The sequence below is a fragment of the Mercurialis annua genome, linkage group LG6, assembly GCF_937616625.2.
Source record: "Mercurialis annua linkage group LG6, ddMerAnnu1.2, whole genome shotgun sequence".
Lineage (NCBI taxonomy): Eukaryota > Viridiplantae > Streptophyta > Magnoliopsida > Malpighiales > Euphorbiaceae > Mercurialis > Mercurialis annua.
Genome location: NC_065575.1, coordinates 30,828,358 through 30,849,825, shown reverse-complemented (window position 1 = coordinate 30,849,825; position 21,468 = coordinate 30,828,358). Strand labels below are relative to the sequence as shown.

General features: G+C 34.1%; 2 protein-coding genes across 3 annotated transcripts; both read left to right on the top strand.

Moving 5' to 3' along the window:
- The first annotated feature begins 12,091 nt into the window (after positions 1 to 12,091).
- LOC126686776 (binding partner of ACD11 1) lies at positions 12,092 to 14,282 on the top strand. The gene is made up of 5 exons (XM_050381005.2): positions 12,092 to 12,209; positions 12,473 to 12,593; positions 12,667 to 12,742; positions 13,531 to 13,644; positions 13,724 to 14,282. Exons 2-5 carry the CDS (start codon positions 12,478 to 12,480, stop codon positions 14,147 to 14,149), a joined length of 732 nt encoding a protein of 243 aa, XP_050236962.1. The 5' UTR covers positions 12,092 to 12,209; positions 12,473 to 12,477; the 3' UTR covers positions 14,150 to 14,282.
- Positions 14,283 to 14,419: 137 nt separating this feature from the next.
- LOC126686773 (sucrose transport protein SUC3) lies at positions 14,420 to 20,786 on the top strand. Of its 2 annotated transcripts, none has more exons than XM_050381003.2 (13): positions 14,420 to 14,746; positions 14,825 to 14,923; positions 15,000 to 15,064; positions 15,130 to 15,214; positions 15,285 to 15,318; positions 15,401 to 15,500; positions 15,854 to 15,929; positions 17,475 to 17,828; positions 18,032 to 18,175; positions 19,701 to 19,934; positions 20,012 to 20,075; positions 20,158 to 20,201; positions 20,322 to 20,786. In XM_050381003.2, the coding sequence occupies exons 1-13, from the start codon at positions 14,462 to 14,464 to the stop codon at positions 20,490 to 20,492; spliced, it is 1,755 nt and encodes a 584-aa protein (XP_050236960.1). In that variant the 5' UTR covers positions 14,420 to 14,461; the 3' UTR covers positions 20,493 to 20,786. The 2 variants fall into 2 exon arrangements, with proteins under 2 accessions (XP_050236960.1, XP_050236961.1); XM_050381004.2 differs by having other exon boundaries at positions 14,617 to 14,746; positions 15,025 to 15,064.
- Positions 20,787 to 21,468: the final 682 nt, after the last annotated feature.

Below are 21,468 nucleotides of genomic sequence, written 5' to 3'. Positions count from 1 at the left end.
ACCGACGTCTGGTCGGCCATGATGTTCCTCATTACTTCGGACATCTGATGCATAGCACCGTCGAACATCTGCTTGTTCTCCTACGCTATCTCGCCCCTCATGGCCGAGAAATCGGCGTGTGATAAAGATGGGCGAGAGGGAGGAAGCTGACGTGAGTAATCCATCGTATCATCGGTCGCGTCGTCATTCTTGTTCTTAGGCAGGTTCCCCTCGGTATCCGTTGTATTCGGCACCTTGTTTGATTGGTTCACCTGTTTGTCCTTGGCCATGGTTTCAGATCTATCCGAATCCGATTCGTCTACTATGTCACCTTCCTTCCGTTGTTGTCAGCGTATGGACCGAGCGTGCCTGGAATCGTCCTTAAAGTCCGTTTTTGTGCTAACCATAAACTGGGCCCCAGTGGAGTCGCCAAAAGATGTTCGCCTGGAAATATTTCGGACTCGAATCTTTGAATTTATAATTGGGATCGGTTTGAGGTTTGATACTTTAACGAACCTATGTAGATATTCGCAGGGCTTGTTTGGTTAAAAACACTTAACCACGTGATCTAAAAGTAATAATCTGGGAGTTATGAACTCAGGCAAGATTAATACCGAAAACTACTCCTAAATTAAAACAATCCGGAGATTGCGAGATAAAAAGAACTAGGCTTGGTTTTTGATTGATTGATTTGTTGATACAAAAATAATGAAGCTCTGAGCTATTTATAGCTTCTCATAATCAAGACTCCTAATTCAACTAAAACCTAGACTCTAATAGAAAATCACTCCTAATGAGTTACAAATTCCTAAATATAAAAAGCAATAATAAAAAGGCTTCTGTTTGGGCCTGATTCCCTAACAAGCCCACATGAAATTCTTCATCCAGTGATTATTTGGGCCGGTGTAAACACATAGCAAGAGAGAACTTCAAGATCAAGAATGGACCCAAAATAATATATTTTTGAATTTGACAGTCGATAACACACATGACTTTACCCCCCACATTTTCAATTCTTTTTTATGAATAATAAGTATATTACAAATCACAAGAAACGGCAAAATGTGTTTAACACGTAACTCGTAGCGTGACTCTTTAAAAAAGTTATTAAATTATATCTAAAATAATAGTTAATTAGAAATAGTTTATTTTATTTAATATTTTAAATAATTTATTAATAGTTTAGTACTTTTAATTGATATTAAATTTTATATTTATAGAAAATTTAAATAAAAAATATCAAATAATAATTAAAATAATAATTAAAGTAGTTTATCTTATTTAAAATTTTATATCATTAAAAAATAATTAAAATAGTAATTATTAAGGGTTAATTTCATAAAAAAATCACGAACTTTACATGAAATTTCATTTTAATCATGACCTTTAAAAGTTGTCATTTAAAGGCACGAACTTTCGGTTTGTTTCAAATCTATCATTTAAGTGTATTTTTGTTAACTAAATTTTTCATTAAACCAATAATAAAAGACGTAAATTATAAATCGACATTAAATCTTATTATCTTTCATTTGGATTATGTAGGATTAGGAATTTTTAGTCGGATAAAATACACTGAATTTTACTTTGGTGATAGATTTGAAACAAACTGAAAGTTCGTGCCTTTAAGTGACAACTCTTAAAAGTCATGATTAAAATGAAACTTCGTGTAAAGTTCGTGATTTTTTTAGGAATTAATCCAATTATTAAATATTTTAAGTAATCTATTTTAGCTAGTACTCTAGAAAATTATCTCACCATAATAATTTATTTTAGTTAGTACTCTAATTTCAATAGTTATTTTAACATAATAGTTTATTTTAGTTAGCACTCTAACTTTAATATTATTTTAATAGTTTTTAATTAAGAATTATATTTTATAAAGTGAAAAGGACATTAACGTAAATGTGTCTGTCCCCCCCCCCTCCATCCGTGTTTTTATATATACTAGTTTCGCATTACGTGCTATGCACGTGACTCGTAACGTAATTCGGCAATGTACATATTAGTAAATTTATTATAATTATAACAATTTTTTATTTATAATCAATATTAAATTAGTTAAGAATTTTTATAAAAATAAATATAATATAATATATTCTTCTTTTGATTTTATAATAACCATAATTAAATATTTAACTTAATTTTATTAATAATATCTTTAAAAATAATAAAATTAAAATTTTAATAATAATATATTTACTAAATACAATATTTTAATTTTGTAATTAAATCAAACTAAAAGATAGGTATTCCTACTAATTTGGAGACAATTTAGCTATTTTTTACATACTAACAACTAAATTGGAGATAATTTAGCTACCTATTCTAATTAGGACTTTAAATACAATAGTGATTAATTAAATAACTAATTAGTTAATGACTATAAAACCTTTATTTAGTAATAAATTTAAAAGGATTATTCAGTAAATTTGCATGTCCCCCATCCCCATCCGTGCTTTTATATATAGTAAATTTAAAAGGATTATTCAGTAAATTTGCCTGTCCCCCCCTCCCCATCCGTGCTTTTATATATAGTATAGATAGATAATAAGTATATTAGAAATCATAATCAAAATTTAAGATTTCGTTTAAAAAGTGATACGCACAACGTGGGAGGTTACGACTTAAGCAAAGGAAACATCAAGGATCCGAGACAAAAATACAATTTGAATTTCTAACAATATCCAATCCTGAAAAAGCAAAATCTCAATAGAGTTGTTAAAAAATCAAGCCGCCTTAGAGAAGTAATTAAAAATAACTGCATATTTATCAGAAGCCTTCTTATGAAATACTTTATCGTTCCTGCACTTTCAAATTTCTCATACTACAATCATCCAAAAAACTTGTCAAAGTTTCCAATACGGACCTCTTGGAGTAATCTCCTGCCATTGAGTATTAAATCAACAAACGACAAAGAAGAAATCCAAACCACCTCAAGTTTTCAAAAAATATCACACCAAATATCTCTGGCAAAGCTATAATGAATCAAAATATGATCTTGCGTTTCAACCACACCACATATAGAAAATGTTGAGTTATTCAGAGAGACAATAGATCGAATAGCCAAAAGTTGAAGAGACGGGACTCAATTATACAAAGTAAGCCAAATAAAGAATTTAACTCGAGGAGGTGTTATATATAGAAGACCAAACAAGCTTGAACTTGCATAACCAAATTCTGAGTAATCGCCGAACCCTCATCGACCAACTAAGGAGCAGCCTTTGACAACAAAGATGGCTAACCTGCTGTTTGCAAAGAATCATAAAACTGCTCTTGTAAAAGAATGTCGGACTGTTGCGTCACTTTGAAGATGACATGCTGTTATTGCCAAAGAAGTCGGGCATGCTTCTACATTTGGATGAAGAACAACAACTGCTATTATTGCCACAGAGGTGGGGATTACTTCTACATTTGGATGATGAACAACACCTACACTTGTTGAATGGAACAAAGTTGCTGCTATAGAAATATTATATCCAACAGCTGCACTTATTGAACGAACTAGACCTGCACTTGTTGAAAAATTATGGCCAGCAGCTAAACTACCAACAAACTCTCTACTCCCATGAAACACATAAAACGAAGCAGTGGTAAAAACTCTTGAACTCGAATTCCATAAAAATTCTTCCTTACGACCCACACCAAATATAAGAGAATTAAACCTAGCTTGCAAATCAACAAACAAAAGAAGTTCATTACCCCTTAAACGAAGCTGCCAACGCCATCTATCTCCACATATATCCTTAATGGTGGCTCTTTTTTGGTTCAAAATATTGAAAAGGCGTGGGTAAAGCTTCGATGTCGGACCATAACCCATCCAATTATAATTCCATAAAAAAAAAACTTCCCCCTCACCTGCCTTAAATTTTAAATTAGCTATGGCAATTAGCCAACTATCAACATCGTTGCGACATAATTTTCTAATGCCTCTCCAAATAAACGATAATTTCCTTACATCGCCAAATAAAAGAAAATTTCAATCAACCACTAAAGAGCAATTCGAGATAACATTGAACCAAAGTAGAATCTCCACTATTCATCCTCACTCGCCAAATTCATTTAAATAAAAGGATTTGATTTCTAACATATAAATTAGAAAATTTATAATCCTCATTTTTAAAAATCCTCATGGACAACCTTCCAAGAAACCTGACTCAACACTCAAGAATTTGCATCACCCTTCCAAAGAAATCTCAACATATACAATTCTTATTGATCGCGCACTATAATAAGCATACTAAACAGAGACATATAATAAACTGAAGAGCGTGCTTTAGGATGATTAATGCATGTTTAATTGTTGAATTTCAATTCCAGTATACTTAGAATGTTTTTTGTGTGTTTTGATGTGTTTTGGAGCTCTTATTGCATGTTCCCGAAACCCAAAAAAGCTCCCTAAATACAGCAAGAACCGGCGCTACTGCTAGTTCTTGTTGGCGTCGGCGCCATTATAGAGTGGTGCCGCTGCCACTCAGAGTGGCGCCGAGATCTTCATTCCCCCCCTCCTCAGAATTGATTCCACATCCTTCTGGACCTGGTCCGACCTTATTTTTGTGTTTCCAGGCACGTTTGGGCTCGAAATTGGGTCCTGTTTGAGCACATGTATACTGTTTTGAATGTAGTCTTATAATATTTAATGTAAAGGGCATGTCCCTATTTAATTCAGATCTCAAAGAGCAAACTTGTAACCCGCTAAGCCAACGAGGCCCTGAAGCCCACGATCGACGAAATCAAAAACTTCCGGAAGGGATTCCGGGTATGTTTGAACTACGAATCGATCACAGTTCAAACCAGTGGATTCGTATTAACAAGACGAAGAATTTTTATGTTTACTCGATACCCAGTTCTGACCACACTGACGGTCAAAACGCATCGAGTGCCAGACACTCCGATCGACGAGGTTAAAAGGTATTCCTAACCTTGTATGTTTACTACCTGCCCATAGGTATGTTGAATATGTTTAAATCGCTTTAGCCAAAAACATGTCAAATCCAAATATTAGTAGGCTAAAGGACTAACCTCATCAAATTAGCAATCAAATCAAACAATTCCAGCAAATCACTTAGACATCTCAAGACTGCCATGTAAAATGTAATATAAACTTTCAAGATGACTTAAAATAAAACCAATCTCACTTAGACATTCGGTTTTTGGCTTTATGCATGTAAACTAATCAAGACCAGCCATTATTCAACTACTTGATAGAAACCGCCAGGGTTAGATGTATGCCTAGAAGTATTCGTTACCTGCCTAGAATTGAGTCATATGCGCGTCTTATATGAATCCCTTTACCACTTTCATATGTGTTTAATTTCCAACAAATTATATCATGAACTGTATGAATGTTGAGATGAGATAACCGAATAGGTCCTGTAAATAAACTAGTAAATTATAAGATAAGCACACGAGTCTTGGGCGGTCCACAAATCCGATCTTTTGGTCTGACGCACGATAATCTTACTCAAAAGCGAGTAAGGTTATCTAGTCGGTATAAAAGACATTTGCTTGTTGAACTAGGTGGAGACTCCATTATTTCAAACCTTTCCAGATCCGAAGTCACCCATAAGTCTGGGCCAGCGGACCCTGAACCTCGCTCCGCTCACAGAGAGCCTCACAATAGTAGCAAATGAAAAATATAAACACTTCAAACAAGAGAATATAATATAATGCTATTCACCTTTTATTTTCACCTTTTATTTTAAATAAGGTTAAATGCAAATCCATACATCAACTTTGAGCTAATTTACAATTACAACATAAAATTTTAAACTTAGCAATGTCGGTAATGAACTTTGCACTTTTGACAAATCGATATACTGATATCTTTCTAGGACATTTTTGCTGAGGTTGAACTCGGGATTTTCACGTACCCTGACATGTTGGAAAATAAACGGTGTTTCGATTTGCCAAAAAGTAAATTTTGATGCCTGTTTTTGTCAAACATTTTATAATTAGTGTTGTAATTGCAGATTACGCTAAAGTTTGTGATTTCATTTGAAAACGTGCCAAATTACGTGGCAAATACTGGAATCCATTGTGCCAGTATACATGTTCTTTCCGGCTTCCAACTCAAAAAAATTGTCCCAAAAAATAATTATCGATTTGCCAAAAGTGAAAGTTCATTACCGATATTGCCACGTTTAAAAGATTATATTGTAGTTGCAAATTAGATCAAAGTTGGTGTATGGATTTTCATTCAACCCTTGTAAATATAATACATCATTTTATAATAAAGTAGACATATAATTATTGTTTATAGGCAAATGAGCTGAAAAACTACCCACCTTTCATTTTTTTTTTCAATAACACCCTAACCTTGTAAAAAATTCAATAGCACCCTATTTCGTGTTTTTACGTTTCAATAGCACCCTAAAGTATCAAATTAAACTCTTTTCACTTGGATAATATTCAGAAAATGTCTTTCAAATTTATCAAATATTTTAAATATTACTTAATATTATAAATTATACAAAAAGACCATCTTTTTCCTAAAATTAAAAAAAATAAAAATAAATTATTTCATATAAATTAATTAAATAAAATACTTCTGATCCCGTTATGCCGGAATCACGTCAGACCCATTGTTGGAAATCGTCTTCCATGGAAGACGACTTGCTCGTCTTCCTGAGGAACACAAACTCGTCTTCCTCGGGAAGACGAGCAGATATGCTCGCTTCCCATGGGACGCGAGCAGACTTGAATGTGAGGATGCAAGAATAGAAGTCGCAACAAATTTAGTGTGCAATAATTACTGTTTGATGACAAAACAAGACCAATGTTTCGCGGCAGACCCACATTCCTCCGATTGAAGCTCATTCAAAGACAACATTTCTGCACCAACACCACAAAACCCACTCCCAATAACAGCAGCAAACACAAGATTGAATCAAGTATTACTAGATACGATGGAACTTATCGCCAATTAGATAATCTTGATTTCATGACTGCTACTAAAATTTTCTTCAATGAACCGCCCAAGAAAAAGAAGTTCGGGTATTTTCACATTTATTTTTAATCTATTTATTTATTATTATCCTATAATCGAGTTGGGTTTTTAATGGATTAAGTTGGGTTTGATGTTAGAGTCACATATTTTTTTCTTTAATTTCTCTTAGGAATTTCGTCGAACATGTTCAGGGAACTGTTTGTTCTTGTGGATTCTATGCTTTAAAGCTTCAGTTTTCAGATTTGAATCTGCTCGTCTTCCCTATGGAGGACGAGCGACGGTGGGTTGACAGTGGGTGGTGCCGGGACGGAAAAGATGACGGGTCGAGCGGTTGGGTCGGATACGTTTAGATATTTTCTTAATTAGTGGAGGAGAGGGTATATTTGAATATATTTTAAATAATATTGTTTTAAATACTTTCATCCTTATAATAATAAAATTATAATAATAAAATTGTTTAATTTTTTTATATTAGGGTGCCATTGAAATGTAAAAATACGAAATAGGATGCTATTGAACTTTTTGCAAGGTCAGGGTGCTATTGAAAAAGAATTGAAAGGTGAGTAGTTTTTGAGCTTATTTGCCTTGTTTATATAATTATTGAAATCAAATACGAAACGAGTTGATGCCCATTTCTCAAACCAAATGAAGGAAATATTGATATATTACAATTATAAATATATTTAGAGTATCAAAATAAGTTCAAATAATCGCTTATACATATTATCAAACATGTTATATGTAGGGGCGAGCATCGGTCGGTTCGGTTCGGTTTGGTTGGATTTTTTTCGGTTTTTTTGATTTGGAAAATTTCCAAACCGAACTTTTAGTTTGGAGGTGAAAAAACCGAACCGAACCAAACCGAAAATTTCGGTTCGGTATGGTTCGATTCGGTTAAAACCGAATTTCACTATTTTTTATTTTTAAAAAAAATTTATATTAAAATTAATTGAAATATTAAATAATTAAAGTCTAATAAACTTCCATATATGTTGAAATAACAAATATTGATTCATATATCAATAATAATTAAGATATAAAGACAAAAATATAAATATAAGTATATATGTATATTATTTTTAAAAATATATATATTTTTTATATTAAAGTTCGGTTAATTCGGTTTTTCGGTCGGTTCGGTTTTTAAAACACCCAAACCAAACCGAACACCGAACACCAAACTTTACCTAAAATAGAAACCGAATCAAACCGTTTTCACCGAAAAACCAAACCGAACAATGAAATTCGGTTCAGTTCGGTTTTTCGGTTTGGTTCGGTTCTTGCTCACCCCTAGTTATATGTATTATAAAAAATAAGGGTACGTTTATATAAAAAAATTTATATTTCAATTGGTAAATCTGCTGGATAAATAAACAAGTTTTTAAGCTCTAAAGACACCAACTCTAATGAAAATAAAGACAAAGATTAATGTTGAAATTATCTCTTTTTTCCTTCCACAAATTCAAACTCTAAATTTTAGAATTATTAGCGATTAAATTTTTTTATAATTTATCTTCTCCTAATTAAAGGTTAGGTAATAATTTCATCACTAGATCGAAGAAGGAAAAAAAACAAAAAATTAGAAAAAAAATTAACATATATAAAGAAGAAGAGATAACGATGCCATCGATAAACGCATATTACAGCTTTTAAAAAAAACTTTCATTGCTAACTAACATCTATCACTATCGACACTGCTCCCGAGTCTATAAGCTTTGTCGTCGAGGCTCGCTGCTCGCTTGCTTAAAAGGAGAGCTTAAGAAAACAAATAAATAAAAAATAACTAATTTATAACAATTTTTTATCTCAGGGAAAAAAGATATTTGTTTCACGAGTCATTTATGTAAGAAGTCCATAAAAACGGATTAATCCATTTCATGTCCTTTAAATTTTACATTTTTTATTTATTTGATCCCTAAACTTCGATTTGGTTTTATCTGATCCCTTAATTTTATGTTTCTTTTATCTGGTCCATGAACTTAAATTTTTTGTTTTCTCATGTTCTCAAATGAATGCCCGTGTAATGTCCCGTAAAATTTTATATTTGTTTATCGATAATTTTCGACAATTTTCCGGTCGTTTTGAAGTAACTTCGATGATAGCGGTTTGATTCGAGTTGGTTCGGGATTGGGGTTAATTTTATGGTTCAACCAATTAAATTTTTTTAATTCAAAAAGAAAAAAAAAAGATTTTTCCCATGAGTCTCGTACGAAACCACAAGGTCTCGTACGAGACCCATGATTTTTCAAGTCTGGTCTCGTACGAGCCCGAACGGGACTCAGCCCAAAAGGCTGAGTCTCGTTCGAGAATGTAGCAGCTCTTAATGAGCTTAGTGACCGGGCCTTTTGTCACCCGTTTTTGACCTAGATACGTGCGGTATTTAAAAACATTTTCTTGACAGAAAATCTCCACCACACTTCTCTTAAACCCTAGCCACCATCCTCTTGATCTTTCTCGGAGAAACGAAGCTGTTATCATCCTCCAAAGTCGCTGCTCCGGTAAGATTCTTTGCGTTGTAAAATTTCAGATTTGGCTTAAACGGCAACTCCGTATTTCTGATCGTTCTCATTCGTTTCTAGATCGAAATCAAAACCGTTTGTTTCCAGAGATTCTAGACTCGCGTACCTTCGATCCGCCACCTCATTTTTGTTGAACGGTACGTTATCGAACTCGTTTCAATCGTCGTACGGTTTCCGCTTTGAAACTTGTATAATCTGTTTTGGGTGTGAATTGTTGCTGCCGAATGGTTTCCTTCTATGTGGTTATCATTTTGCTTGATTCATGATTCTGAATCTCATGGAATGTTAGTTTGTTCATCAATGGAAGTATCGTTTCGGTTTTGTGCCGCTGTGAATCTAATATTCTAAGTACCGTAGATTTTGTTCTTTGTTTTGTTTGGTTACGAATTTATGGATATTGCTTGAGTTATTGTTAGATTATATTTGGTGAGATAGATTGATTTAGTTGAGATTGAATTCTTGTTTAAGTAATCCAGTAGCTAAGGAAAAATGGAGTTCTATTTGGTATTCATGGCTAGACGGGGGAAGTTGCTGTTCAAAAGCAAAGAGATGATCAATTGCTCACTTTGATCACCAAAATGTTTTACTCAAATCAAATAAATCCTTAATGTTAAACTTTAACTAATAATTTGAATTTAGATTTGATTTATAATTATTAAGTTGAAAACAATAGCTATTATAAATTTAACAAATATAATTACTCGGGTAATTTGATTTAATTAAGAATATCAAATTTGCATAAAATTGGTTAAATTACAATTTAGCCCCTGAACTTATGTTATAACTTAATTAAGTGGATTTTTGGTTAATAACTTTATATTTGGTTTAATTATAAACAAAAGCAATTAATTTGATTTCGGATATCAAATTGGCTAAAGTGCAGTTTAGTCCCTAATTGGCTAAAGTACAGTTTAGTCCCTAATTGGCTAAAGTACAATTTAGTCCCTAAACTTTTATAAACTTAAAATGGTTAGATTTTTGGGTTGTAACTTGGGTTACTTGAAATTGAAGTTATTGAGTTCCGCTTTTAAAATGGTTTATTATTTTATGGAATTATTTTATAAATATAAAGTCCGGTTTATATTTGATAAACGTTTTGAGTCGGGTTAGACTTGGGTCACCCGACAAGTGAGGTTAGCTTGGTAGTTAATGATAATTTGGCTAACCCACTATTTGGAAAATTAATCATTATTTAAAGATTATTAAATAATATTTATAAATTGGATTTTAAGCGAGAACTCAATAGACTTGTATTAATTGGGCTTTATTACCTAATGGGTATTTTTGGTGTATTCTGACTTGTGTTATTCCGACGTGTTATTTGTGCTAGTCCTATGTGGTGTCTAGTACTCTCTAGAGTTAGGGTCTGTTTTTAATAATTATTTTATTTGTCTAGCCCCGTCTATTGTTCGGGCTCCAGAGGCGAACCATGATTAGTTGCTTGCCGGTTTTCACGTGGATTAGCAAGCAGTGAGTTTGTACTTACTATTTACCGCTTTATTAAGTAAATTGTTATTTTAATATTAAATATATATACTGTACGTATATTTCGAACTGTTTTTATGGCTTCTAGTTGGAACATGCTACCTAATGGGCATCATTAGGACTGTATACGCACCGGTAATGATCTGGGAAAGGTAATTATGGTAATGTGGTAACTCGGTGTGAGCATAGCTCTCGGGACCAAGTAGAGTAACTCGGTGTAGCTCAACTCTCGGGACTCTGGTATAAGTGTGGTCAGTGGTAACTCGGTGTAGCTCAGCTCTCGGGACCAGACCTATTGGATTATGTTATTTATTTAGAATTGTGGATTAGGGTTCCAACTATTATTCGAAATATCGTTATTAAATGTTTTAAACGGTTTTAAAGGTTTTCCACTTAATAAATGTAGATAGTGGTATAAACTCATCTCAGTATATCTGACCCCGTTGTTTTCCCAATTTTTCCCAGGGTTATGATCTGAGAGAGTCTGGTGATCTCCGCATTTACTTTTCTTCGGAGGTTCCATTTATTTTTGATAAACTGTAAAACTGTTTTATTCTTATACCGCAGTAGTAACTAGACGTCTTTATTATTATTATATATTTTGTCGGATTGGTTCGACTAGTTATATTTCTTTGGCATGTTATATTATTTACATTGGTTTATGATAAATCTATTTTAGACTCGGAATTGGATAAGCATGTTTTATTAACTGTTAAATATTATAACTGCTAGATTTACGCTGAAGTCTCGGTTGCCCCCGAGCATTGGTTTTTCTGCAGGTTTATGTGTTTATATGTTAATTGAATGGCTAGCTACGGGTTTTGGTACTACATTACCCATACCCTAGCGCCGGTCGCGATTCATGAAGATGGTGTTGTACCATGCTTTGTGAAGTTGATAAAAAGTAATAAAATTATTTCCAAGTATGAAAAAACAATAAAACTATTCCTTGAGACCATATAATAGACGATTATCCATTTGAGGATTCGAAGCATCGAAAAATCAAATTTCAGAGATCAGATAAGATCAAATATCAAAATTTTGAGATCAAATAGGACTAAATAAAACTTCAGGAACCAAATAAATAAAAAACGTAAGTTGAGGGAGCTTAAAATAAGTTAATCCTAAAAGAAACTACTGCATAACCGCCGCATTACGTAACAGTAACGAACCAAATTGCCAAACAAACAAAGTTTCAAAAAAATTAAAAAAAAGAGTGAAAGCTATTCTCTTTTGTTGAATCTACAAGCTTCTTCTTTTCTTATTCAAACAAACTCAAGGTAATTGACTAATTTTATGCTATTATTGAGTCCTTATATTCGAATTTCGTTTAATTTCATTCAATCACAATGATTAATTAACACCTAGGGTTTAATTTGATAAAAAAAAAACACCTGGGTTTTGATGCATCAGCTGCTCAATTAAGTTAGTTTGTTTTGGTTGCTAGATTAGTAGTTGAATTAATTGAGAATCAAAGTTTTTGTTGAAGTAGAGATACTTTCATATGGTGGTTTTAATTTTTTGTGTTCGACTGAAATGATAGGAATTATGGATGCAGAAGGGTATGATGTAGAAGTTACAGGCCTATCTCCTAAAACTACGGAGACGGATCTTTACGACTTTTTCTCCTTTTCGGGTTCTATTCACCGTGTTGAACTTGTCAGGTATTTTCTAAACTTCTAGTTCACATTTTGTGATTATGGGTCATTTTACTTTCTTTTGAATGGATTTACGCAGGTCGGGTGATTATGCGTGTACCGCATATGTGACATTCAAGAATGCATATTCTCAAGAGACCGCTGTCTTGCTTAGTGTGAGTATTGGTTTATTAACCATTTCTTCTTACCAAATTGCATTTGTCCGTATTCAGATCAAACATTTTCTTTAAAATATATTCCAAGAATTAGATGTGGAAGTCTTCTACTTAATAGTGATAAAGAGTGTTTTGATAGTCATTAGCTTCTAACAATGTTGGTATTCGATATCAATATCAGTGTTGTTATTGCTGGTTTAGTTTTAGTTTTCGTTTTTGACGTCTATGCTGTATGTATACATCCGTTTGTAAACATTTCAATGCACTTGATGTTGTATCCTTTTCTTTCGAGGAAACTCTTTCCTGGGTTTTCAATAAAACTGCCTCTGCTTTAAAATAGAAATGATGTTGTAGGTGGTCAAATTTTGTTTCACATTCTCTATTGTTGTCTGCAATTCATTAGGGTTTAGGGCTATGGATTAATTTGAGCTGTCTATTTAAGTAAATAACTAAAAATATAGATCGTCAATGAAATTTCTATTGCCTGTATAGGTATGTGCACTTTCGTTCTTGGTCTATAAATTCTTAACCTCCTAAAGTTATGGCATTGCATTTCTTGTTACACTGCTGTAGTAGATATTGTTATCATTGTTCTGTTTAGTCTATATTAGCTGTAAGTTGATTATATTATGGTTATTCCTGAAATTTACAGGTCCAATTATTTTAGATTGCCTGTGTTATTTGCATAAATATTGCTGAGAACACTTTAATTCAGTTGTAGCTATCTTTCCTGATATTTGTGCAACTCCGTATTTGCTTAACTCTGTTGTTTTGCTTTTTCCTGTTAGGGTGCCACGATTTTGGACCAACGTGTATGCATAACACGCTGGGGACACTATGTAGATGAATTCGATATGTGGAACAGTCCTTCAGCAAGAGTTGAAGATGAAACGGAAACAACTGTATGCCTTGTATATACGTGTCTTCAGAAACAGTTTGTTGTATAGTCCTTGTTTAGTAATTGAATGTTTTATCTTGTAGAACGACCCAGGGAGAAGTCAATATGTTCCTAGTGCTGGAGAAGCAGTAGCTATGGCTCAGGGAGTCGTCAAGGACATGGTGGCCAAGGGAAAATACACGCTGGGGAAGGCGAAAGCTTTTGATGAGTCTCACCAAGTTACTGCAACTGCTGCAGCTAAGGTTGCAGAGTTAACGGAGAGAATTGGGCTTGCGGATAAGATTTTTGCGGGTATGGAAGCTGTTAAAGCTGTGGATCAGAAGTACCATGTGTGTGATGTGACCAAATCGGCGGTGTCAGCAACCGGAAGAAGTGCTGCTGCTGCTGCAAACAGTGTGGTAAACAGTAGCTATTTCTCCAAGGGAGCGTTTTGGTTGTCGGGTGCTTTGAATCGAGCAGCCACTGCTGCTGCTGATTTGGGTAGCCGGGGTGCTCAACCGCACCAATAAGACTCATATAAATTTTTGATACTGTATGTAATTGTTGTGATAGTATATAATGGAGTGTATAATACATATTGGTTTCTTGAAGCCTAATTTTAATTGATTGATAATATATACAGAATTTTTTGTTTTGACTTTCCATTTCCGCGTTGGTGTGTTTGACATCACTATCCCTGTGATGAAAAGTAAAACTAAATTCAACCATAAGATCAAACCAACAAGGATTGCATCTCCACCGTTCAAACCGTTCTCCCCGCTTTAAGTTATAAAAAAGAACTCATAATAACCCAACCGGTGTTCAAAGTGAGATCTAAACCAATGGATACGACGTCGATTAAGGTTCCGTACAGGAATCTGAAGAAGGAAGTGGAGGTAGAAATGGTTGGAATTAATTGCTCTTCATCGTCGCCTAATGGTGCGAGATCTACAACGACGAAACATTACAGCCTGATCACTCTGATTCTAAGCTGCACCATCGCCGCCGGCGTTCAATTCGGGTGGGCCTTACAGCTCTCTCTGCTCACTCCGTACATTCAGACGCTCGGCATACAGCACGCTTTTTCTTCTTTCATTTGGCTTTGCGGTCCGATCACAGGTCTCGTGGTATGTTCATTTCTACGCGAATACATTATTTTACTTCCGCTCTTATCAAATTGAATGCCGATACAGTAGTTTATTCAGGTTCAACCTTGTGTTGGTATTTGGAGTGATAAATGCACTTCAAGATTCGGGAGAAGACGGCCGTTTATTCTTGCTGGCTCTCTCATGATTTCGCTTGCTGTAAGTGCTGCTAATCAGCTTCGTTTTTTGTTCTTACCGCCTTTTGTTGCGTGCTAAACTATGTCTTGCAATTTAGGTCGTAATTATCGGATTTTCTGCAGACATTGGATACGTTTTAGGGGACTCGAAGGAGCATTGCAGGTTTCTATTTATTATATTTCGTTCCCGAGCACTTGCTGTTACACTCTAACTCTATTCACTTGCAGTACATTTAAAGGGACTCGAACAAGAGCTGCGTTTGTTTTTGTTATTGGCTTCTGGATGTTAGATCTTGCTAATAATACAGTGCAGGTAACCCTGTTTTACCACTCTCATATATGCTATTATTTCATATTAAATCATGACCTATTTATATCTGCAGGGACCAGCTCGTGCTCTTTTGGCTGATTTTTCAGGTTACCTTTTCTTTTCCAATTTTTATTTGTTTTCATTTAGCATATTATTATAGTTATTCAAATTTGGCTACTCTTTGTGTAGGTCCTGATCAACGAAATTCAGCCAATGCTGTGTTTTGCTCGTGGATGGCTGTTGGAAACATTTTAGGATTTTCTGCAGGTGCTAGCGGGAGTTGGAACAGGTGAAATATTTTAAATAGTTTAATGCTACCTAATGTTTCTATCAAAGTGCTTGTGCTACATGCTTTATGTTTCTTTTTAAAAAAAAATTGTATTACCCGAGTCCTCCATTTTTATCTTTAATCCATGCTATCTACTGGTACCGCTATTATATTTTTTGTAAGATCAAATTGCCTAATGTTTCTATCAAAGTGCTTGTGCTACATGCTTTATGTTTCTTTTTAAAAAAAAAATTGTATTACCCGAGTCCTCCATTTTTATCTTTAATCCATGCTATCTACTGGTACCGCTATTATATTTTTTGTAAGATCAAATTGCCTTGATTGGTTCATCTGATGTTACCTTTCCTGAGCAGGTGGTTTCCGTTCTTGACGACTAGAGCCTGCTGTGAAGCTTGTGGAAACCTGAAAGCAGCATTTCTTGTTGCAATAGTGAGTTCCTTGCTACTAGGGTTTACTGCTCTAATAGCATAACATATCAGTCTATTTAACATGAAATTGTGTGTCTTAGGCGACGATTGCCTTATTCAGACATTTTAAAGGTATTGTTATAGTGGCGGTGGCATTTAGGAACCTTTGAGTTGGACAAGTTTATATCAGTGTGTACATAATTCTGATGAGGAGAATGTAGAGCACTTGCAGCTGATGTATTTTCCAAAATCTTTGATCCGGAAAGGAGCACTTTAAGCTTCTATTTCGATAAAAAAAATCTTAACTTGCAGTAAGTTCTTTGCATAAAGAAGAGGAATACAAAACTTTCCACATAAAATGCAACTATCTTGTATTAATTATTTGCGGTTCTCAATTAGTTTTCTTAAAGTTGGTCTCTCTGTGATTCAAGATTACGTACACAACCACGGAGTGAACTTATATTGATGAGAAGGTAGAAAAAAAGATTGCTTGAAACTGGATTTATAGCAATTTACCTATAAATCCAGTTGATGGGTCACATGCTGTTGGATGGAGGATTAGGGACAGTTACTATTTAAGGTTCTTTTAGAAGGGCTGGAACCTATGAAGCACCGACACTTCCCCGGAGTGCCGTATTTAGGGGGACACTTTGGGGACACGGGGACACGCCGGGGACACGCCGGGGATACGTACCCGACACGCCACGTGGCGTGTCCCCGTACCTTTGACTGGTCAAAGAGGGGGACACGCCGGGGACACTTTGGGGACACTTCGGGGACACTTTGGGGGGACACTTCTAGTGGCATTTAGTTAATTTTAAGTTTTTTTTTAGTAGGTTTTTTAATAAGAAATTTAACTAAATGGGCCCAAACCCAAATACAATTAGATAGTAAGTGAAACTAAACCCTATTTTTAATTTTTTTTTTAAAACACAACAGCCCCTATATCTAAACAGAAGCAGTAACCTGCTTTCAAAGAAGAAAAAACAGCCCCTGATGTAAAAAAAAGAAAGCAGCAGTAACCTCCTTTTAATTATTTAACTAACTTACATATTAATTATGCATTTTATAACATAAGATTCATTATTTTTGCATCTTGAAAGCTTATATGACTAAATATATATTTTAAAAAAACAAAAAAATTGCCGTGTCCCCGCCGTACCCGTGTCCTATTTTTTTTTTAAATGCCGTTCCCCGTACCCGTACCAGTGTCCGTACCCGTACCCGTACCCGTATCGGTGCTTCATAGGCTGGAACAGTATTGAAACACATATATATAAGAATAAACGCCACACACACAAAATAGGATTTACAAGCTGTCCAAGGAAATTACAAAATGCTGTCTGCTTTTTAAGATAGGTGAGCATCAGCATGGGTGTCATATATATTTGTATAAAGGTGGCTTGTGAAACTTTTATACATCATTAAGTCACATGTTATTTTGTTTAGTTCTGTTCAGTTACCTAGTAGATTGCTTCTTTAATAGTTGGGGAGCGTACAACTACCTGTTTGTTCAGATATGTGTGTTATTTTCATGGTTCCAATAATTTGTTCCGTACTCATGCAGGTTTTCCTGACTCTATGCACACTTGTGACTCTATATTTTGCGGATGAAGTTCCACTACCTCTAGATCAGCACCGCCATTTTTTAGATTCAGCTCCATTGTTGGATGATCCTCAGCATATTGGCCTTGAACTTTCAAATTCTAAGTCTGACATGCCTGTTTTTAGCAATACTAATGGCAATAGTAGCACTATGGGCATTGAACAAGATGTGAATTCAAAGCATGCCAACTCCTTTGAGGATCAAAACGTAAGTCTTGGTGATGGCCCTGGAGCAGTATTAGTTAATTTGTTGACTAGTTTAAGGCATTTACCACCAGGGATGCATTCAGTGCTAGTTGTGATGGCTCTTACATGGGTAAGTATTTATGTGACTGTTTACCTTTTACTTTCATAATTCTGTCGTCCCTGATTAATTTTTGTCAGTCATCTGGTCATTTGTTTTCTAAATGTAATGCAAACTAACTCTGATATAAAAAGGCTAATAACCCGGCCTTTCATTGTTTTTCATTTTTTCTTATATTTTCCTCTTTTCCAATGATATTCTCTTATTGCATGTAGCTGTCTTGGTTCCCTTTCTTTCTGTTTGATACGGATTGGATGGGGAGAGAAGTTTATCATGGAGATCCAAAAGGGAATTCTGGTGAAGTGAAGCTGTATGATCAAGGTGTTAGAGAAGGTGCATTTGGTTTGCTATTGAATTCAGTAAGAACTCAAAATTGAGCATCAGTTGTTAGATCTCTATTAGATACTTTAACAACAATAGGCCTATTCACCATAAAATACCAAACCCATCCTTCTTGTGTCAGTCATTCGCTGAGTTGGCAATGATGTGGACGACATGGTGGATTAAAAAACGGTTCGATTGAAAAATGGTTACAAAAGAAATGGAAAACGTTAGGCTATAACTGACACAATACGCATAGGTTTGGTGTTTTATGGTGAATAGGCCTATATATAATTATGAAAATGTAAAAAAGAATAATAAAAATAATATTTTTTTAATGGACATCGCCTGTTCTTTCCTTATCCTTGGGAATGAATTTTCATTTCCATGAGAGGCAAAGTATGTAATAAAATATGAGTAATGAAAAATAATATAAATTTATAATATACATAATATATATAATTATGAAAAGGCCTAACTATTATTTAACTCCAAACCTTAGCATTTTTCATCAATTATGACCAATTTTTTTTAAATTTTTACAATTATGCCAATTCTAAAGTTCTCTTGCAAGTATGACCAAAACTTCAAATATCATTTTTAAAATTCAAACATTTGCATTTTTTTTATCATATGCGACCAAACTTTCATATTAACTCTTTTTAGAAGTTAGACAAAAATTGAAATTTGGCCGTAATTGATTAAAGATGCAAATGTTTGGGTTTAAAAAAAGAATCTCAATAGTTTTGGTCACAATTGCAAAAAATCTTTATAATTGGACATAATTGTAAAAATTAAAAGGTTTGGTCGTAATTGATAGAAGATGCAAAGATTTGGATTTAAAAATTGGTCTTATGAAAAATGTAAAAACAATTAATATAAATAATTTTTTTTAATAAATGACATTATTATTTTTAATTTAAAAAGATAACAAGTATCATATTCTTTAATTTATTAATATAATTTTTTTTTGTTTGCTTGAAAAATAATTCATGTAATATATATTAATCTAAATTAATAAAAGATACTAAACCAAAAAACATGTAAAAATTAATTATTCTCATTCCCATTATCTTTCATTCTCATTTCTGTTCCTATTCCCGACGTTGAACTAAACATACCCTTAGTATAATCCTCAAAATAGTATGATAAGCTCTTAAAACAAGGATAGGAAGTGGAATTGTCATTTATTTAGTACAAGACATGTTAATACTAACTTTTTTTATTGAAAATAATATCATGTTAATACTAACTTAAGTAAAAGATACTGAGATATGTGTCTCTTCCTAAGAAAGACAATTAGATGAGACAAAGTAATCTACATGAGAAATAAGGAATTCTAGCATTCTATCAGAATTTGCTTTCTTTTGAATTTTTTTTTCTCTTGAAAAGGAAAAAAAATCTAAAAAAACTGTTAGAGAAGTATAACAAGAAAAGGAATCGCCAATAACATGTGTTGCATATTTTTAGCAGGGGTGTTCAAATTAAATTAAGCTGTTAGTGTTGTCTCAGATTCTCAATAGTTTTCCCTATAATAATTCATATTGTGTTTCATCGGAATAGGTGGTTCTTGGTATTAGTTCCTTCTTAATTGAACCAATGTGTCAGAAATTGGGACCAAGACTTGTATGGGCATTGAGCAATTTTATTGTATTTGCCTCCATGGCAGTCACGGCTATCATTAGTTTGATATCTGTTGGTGAATACTCTGGAAGAATTGAGCATGTGATTGGGGGCAATGCTGCAATAAGGATAGCTTCTTTGATTGTATTTGCTCTTCTTGGCTTCCCTCTTGCTGTACGTGTAAATTCATTGGTGCAAAAGTTTACATTTTCTTTCCTTAAAAGCATGCATTAACATTCTATCTGTTGCAGATTACGTATAGTGTACCATTTTCTGTCACAGCAGAGTTGACTGCTGATTCAGGCGGTGGCCAAGGTTTGTCAATAAATTTTCTTCATTCATTTTGTTAGAGTGTTAAGCAGATAATCCTGATGCTTTTTTTGTTGCTGATGGACAGGATTGGCCATAGGGGTTCTAAATCTTGCAATTGTTGTTCCACAGGTAAATGTTTTTTTCATCCAATGGATGTATTGGTGATTTTTTCATCCTATGGATGTATTGGTGATATCCCTTTCTTTTAATGTTGTATGCCAATGAAGAATAATTTGATGTGTGTTTCAGATGGTTATATCCCTAGGTGCGGGTCCGTGGGATGCTTTGTTTGGTGGAGGCAATATACCTGCCTTTGTCCTGGCCTCCGTATGCGCTCTTGCAGCTGGTGTTTTTGCAACTCTCAAACTGCCAGATCTTTCAAATAGTAACTTCAAGTCGGCAGGTTTTCATTTTGGCTAACTACTCTGACCTGCCTTGAACCTAGGAACCTTCATCTGCCTCCGGAGATATAATTTTTGCAATATACGTACGGTATAGTTTTCATATTTAAAGGAGCCTGAAATACATATTCCAATTCTTTCATTATTTCCCCCCACTGTATTTTAGGTAGTGTAAATTGTCAGAAATGCCTATACATGCATACCACAAATGCATCTTCATCTTGTAAAAGTTAAAGGAAAAGTAAATGTTGTTGTTATCGGTTCATACCTCTTTACGTTTTGAAATGCAGTATTAGGAAAATTATTAGACGCATTTTACTACAAAATTTTCAGTTTCCGGACACAACATAACACAATACATCCCTGAACATCTCATGGATACCCCCCTTTTTTTTCTTGAGCCAGAGTTGGGGGCTTTTGCGGCATCTAGTTCAGTATCAGATAGAGTAGATAGTTAAGTCCCTCGGCTAAGAAGGTTGACTTATCTGTCATTTCTGTAACAAGAGTGCTATGTCATCAATGCCCACCAGTGAAGACGTTGCTATGTCTCAAACTAAGCCTTGCGTTTTTAGATGGGTGGTTGGGCCATTTGTTTCATGTGACCACGTGGACACTAGATGAGGACCTTTACGTAGTTAAACTTGTAACCCACTTCAATTCCTTTTGCTTCAAATTATAGCATGGTATAATACGATACAAAAGCTGCAGTGGTCTGTCTTTATCAGTCTCTTATAAACAGAACCGTTAGTCAAACCGGTGTGGCCACCGGTTTACGGTTTAACTACTGGTCTGAGTTAATTATGTCTCTAAAACATATAGACATGTCACATGTGTAATTTAATTTGGAAAAATTACACAAATATGGTGATTGCGGAATTTTATAACAAAAATAAGCTGCTAATTTTTTTTCATTAATGCTAATTAATGGTATACATTAAAGAGTTAAATACGATAAATTATTACATTTTTTACATACTTCATACAAATTTTACATA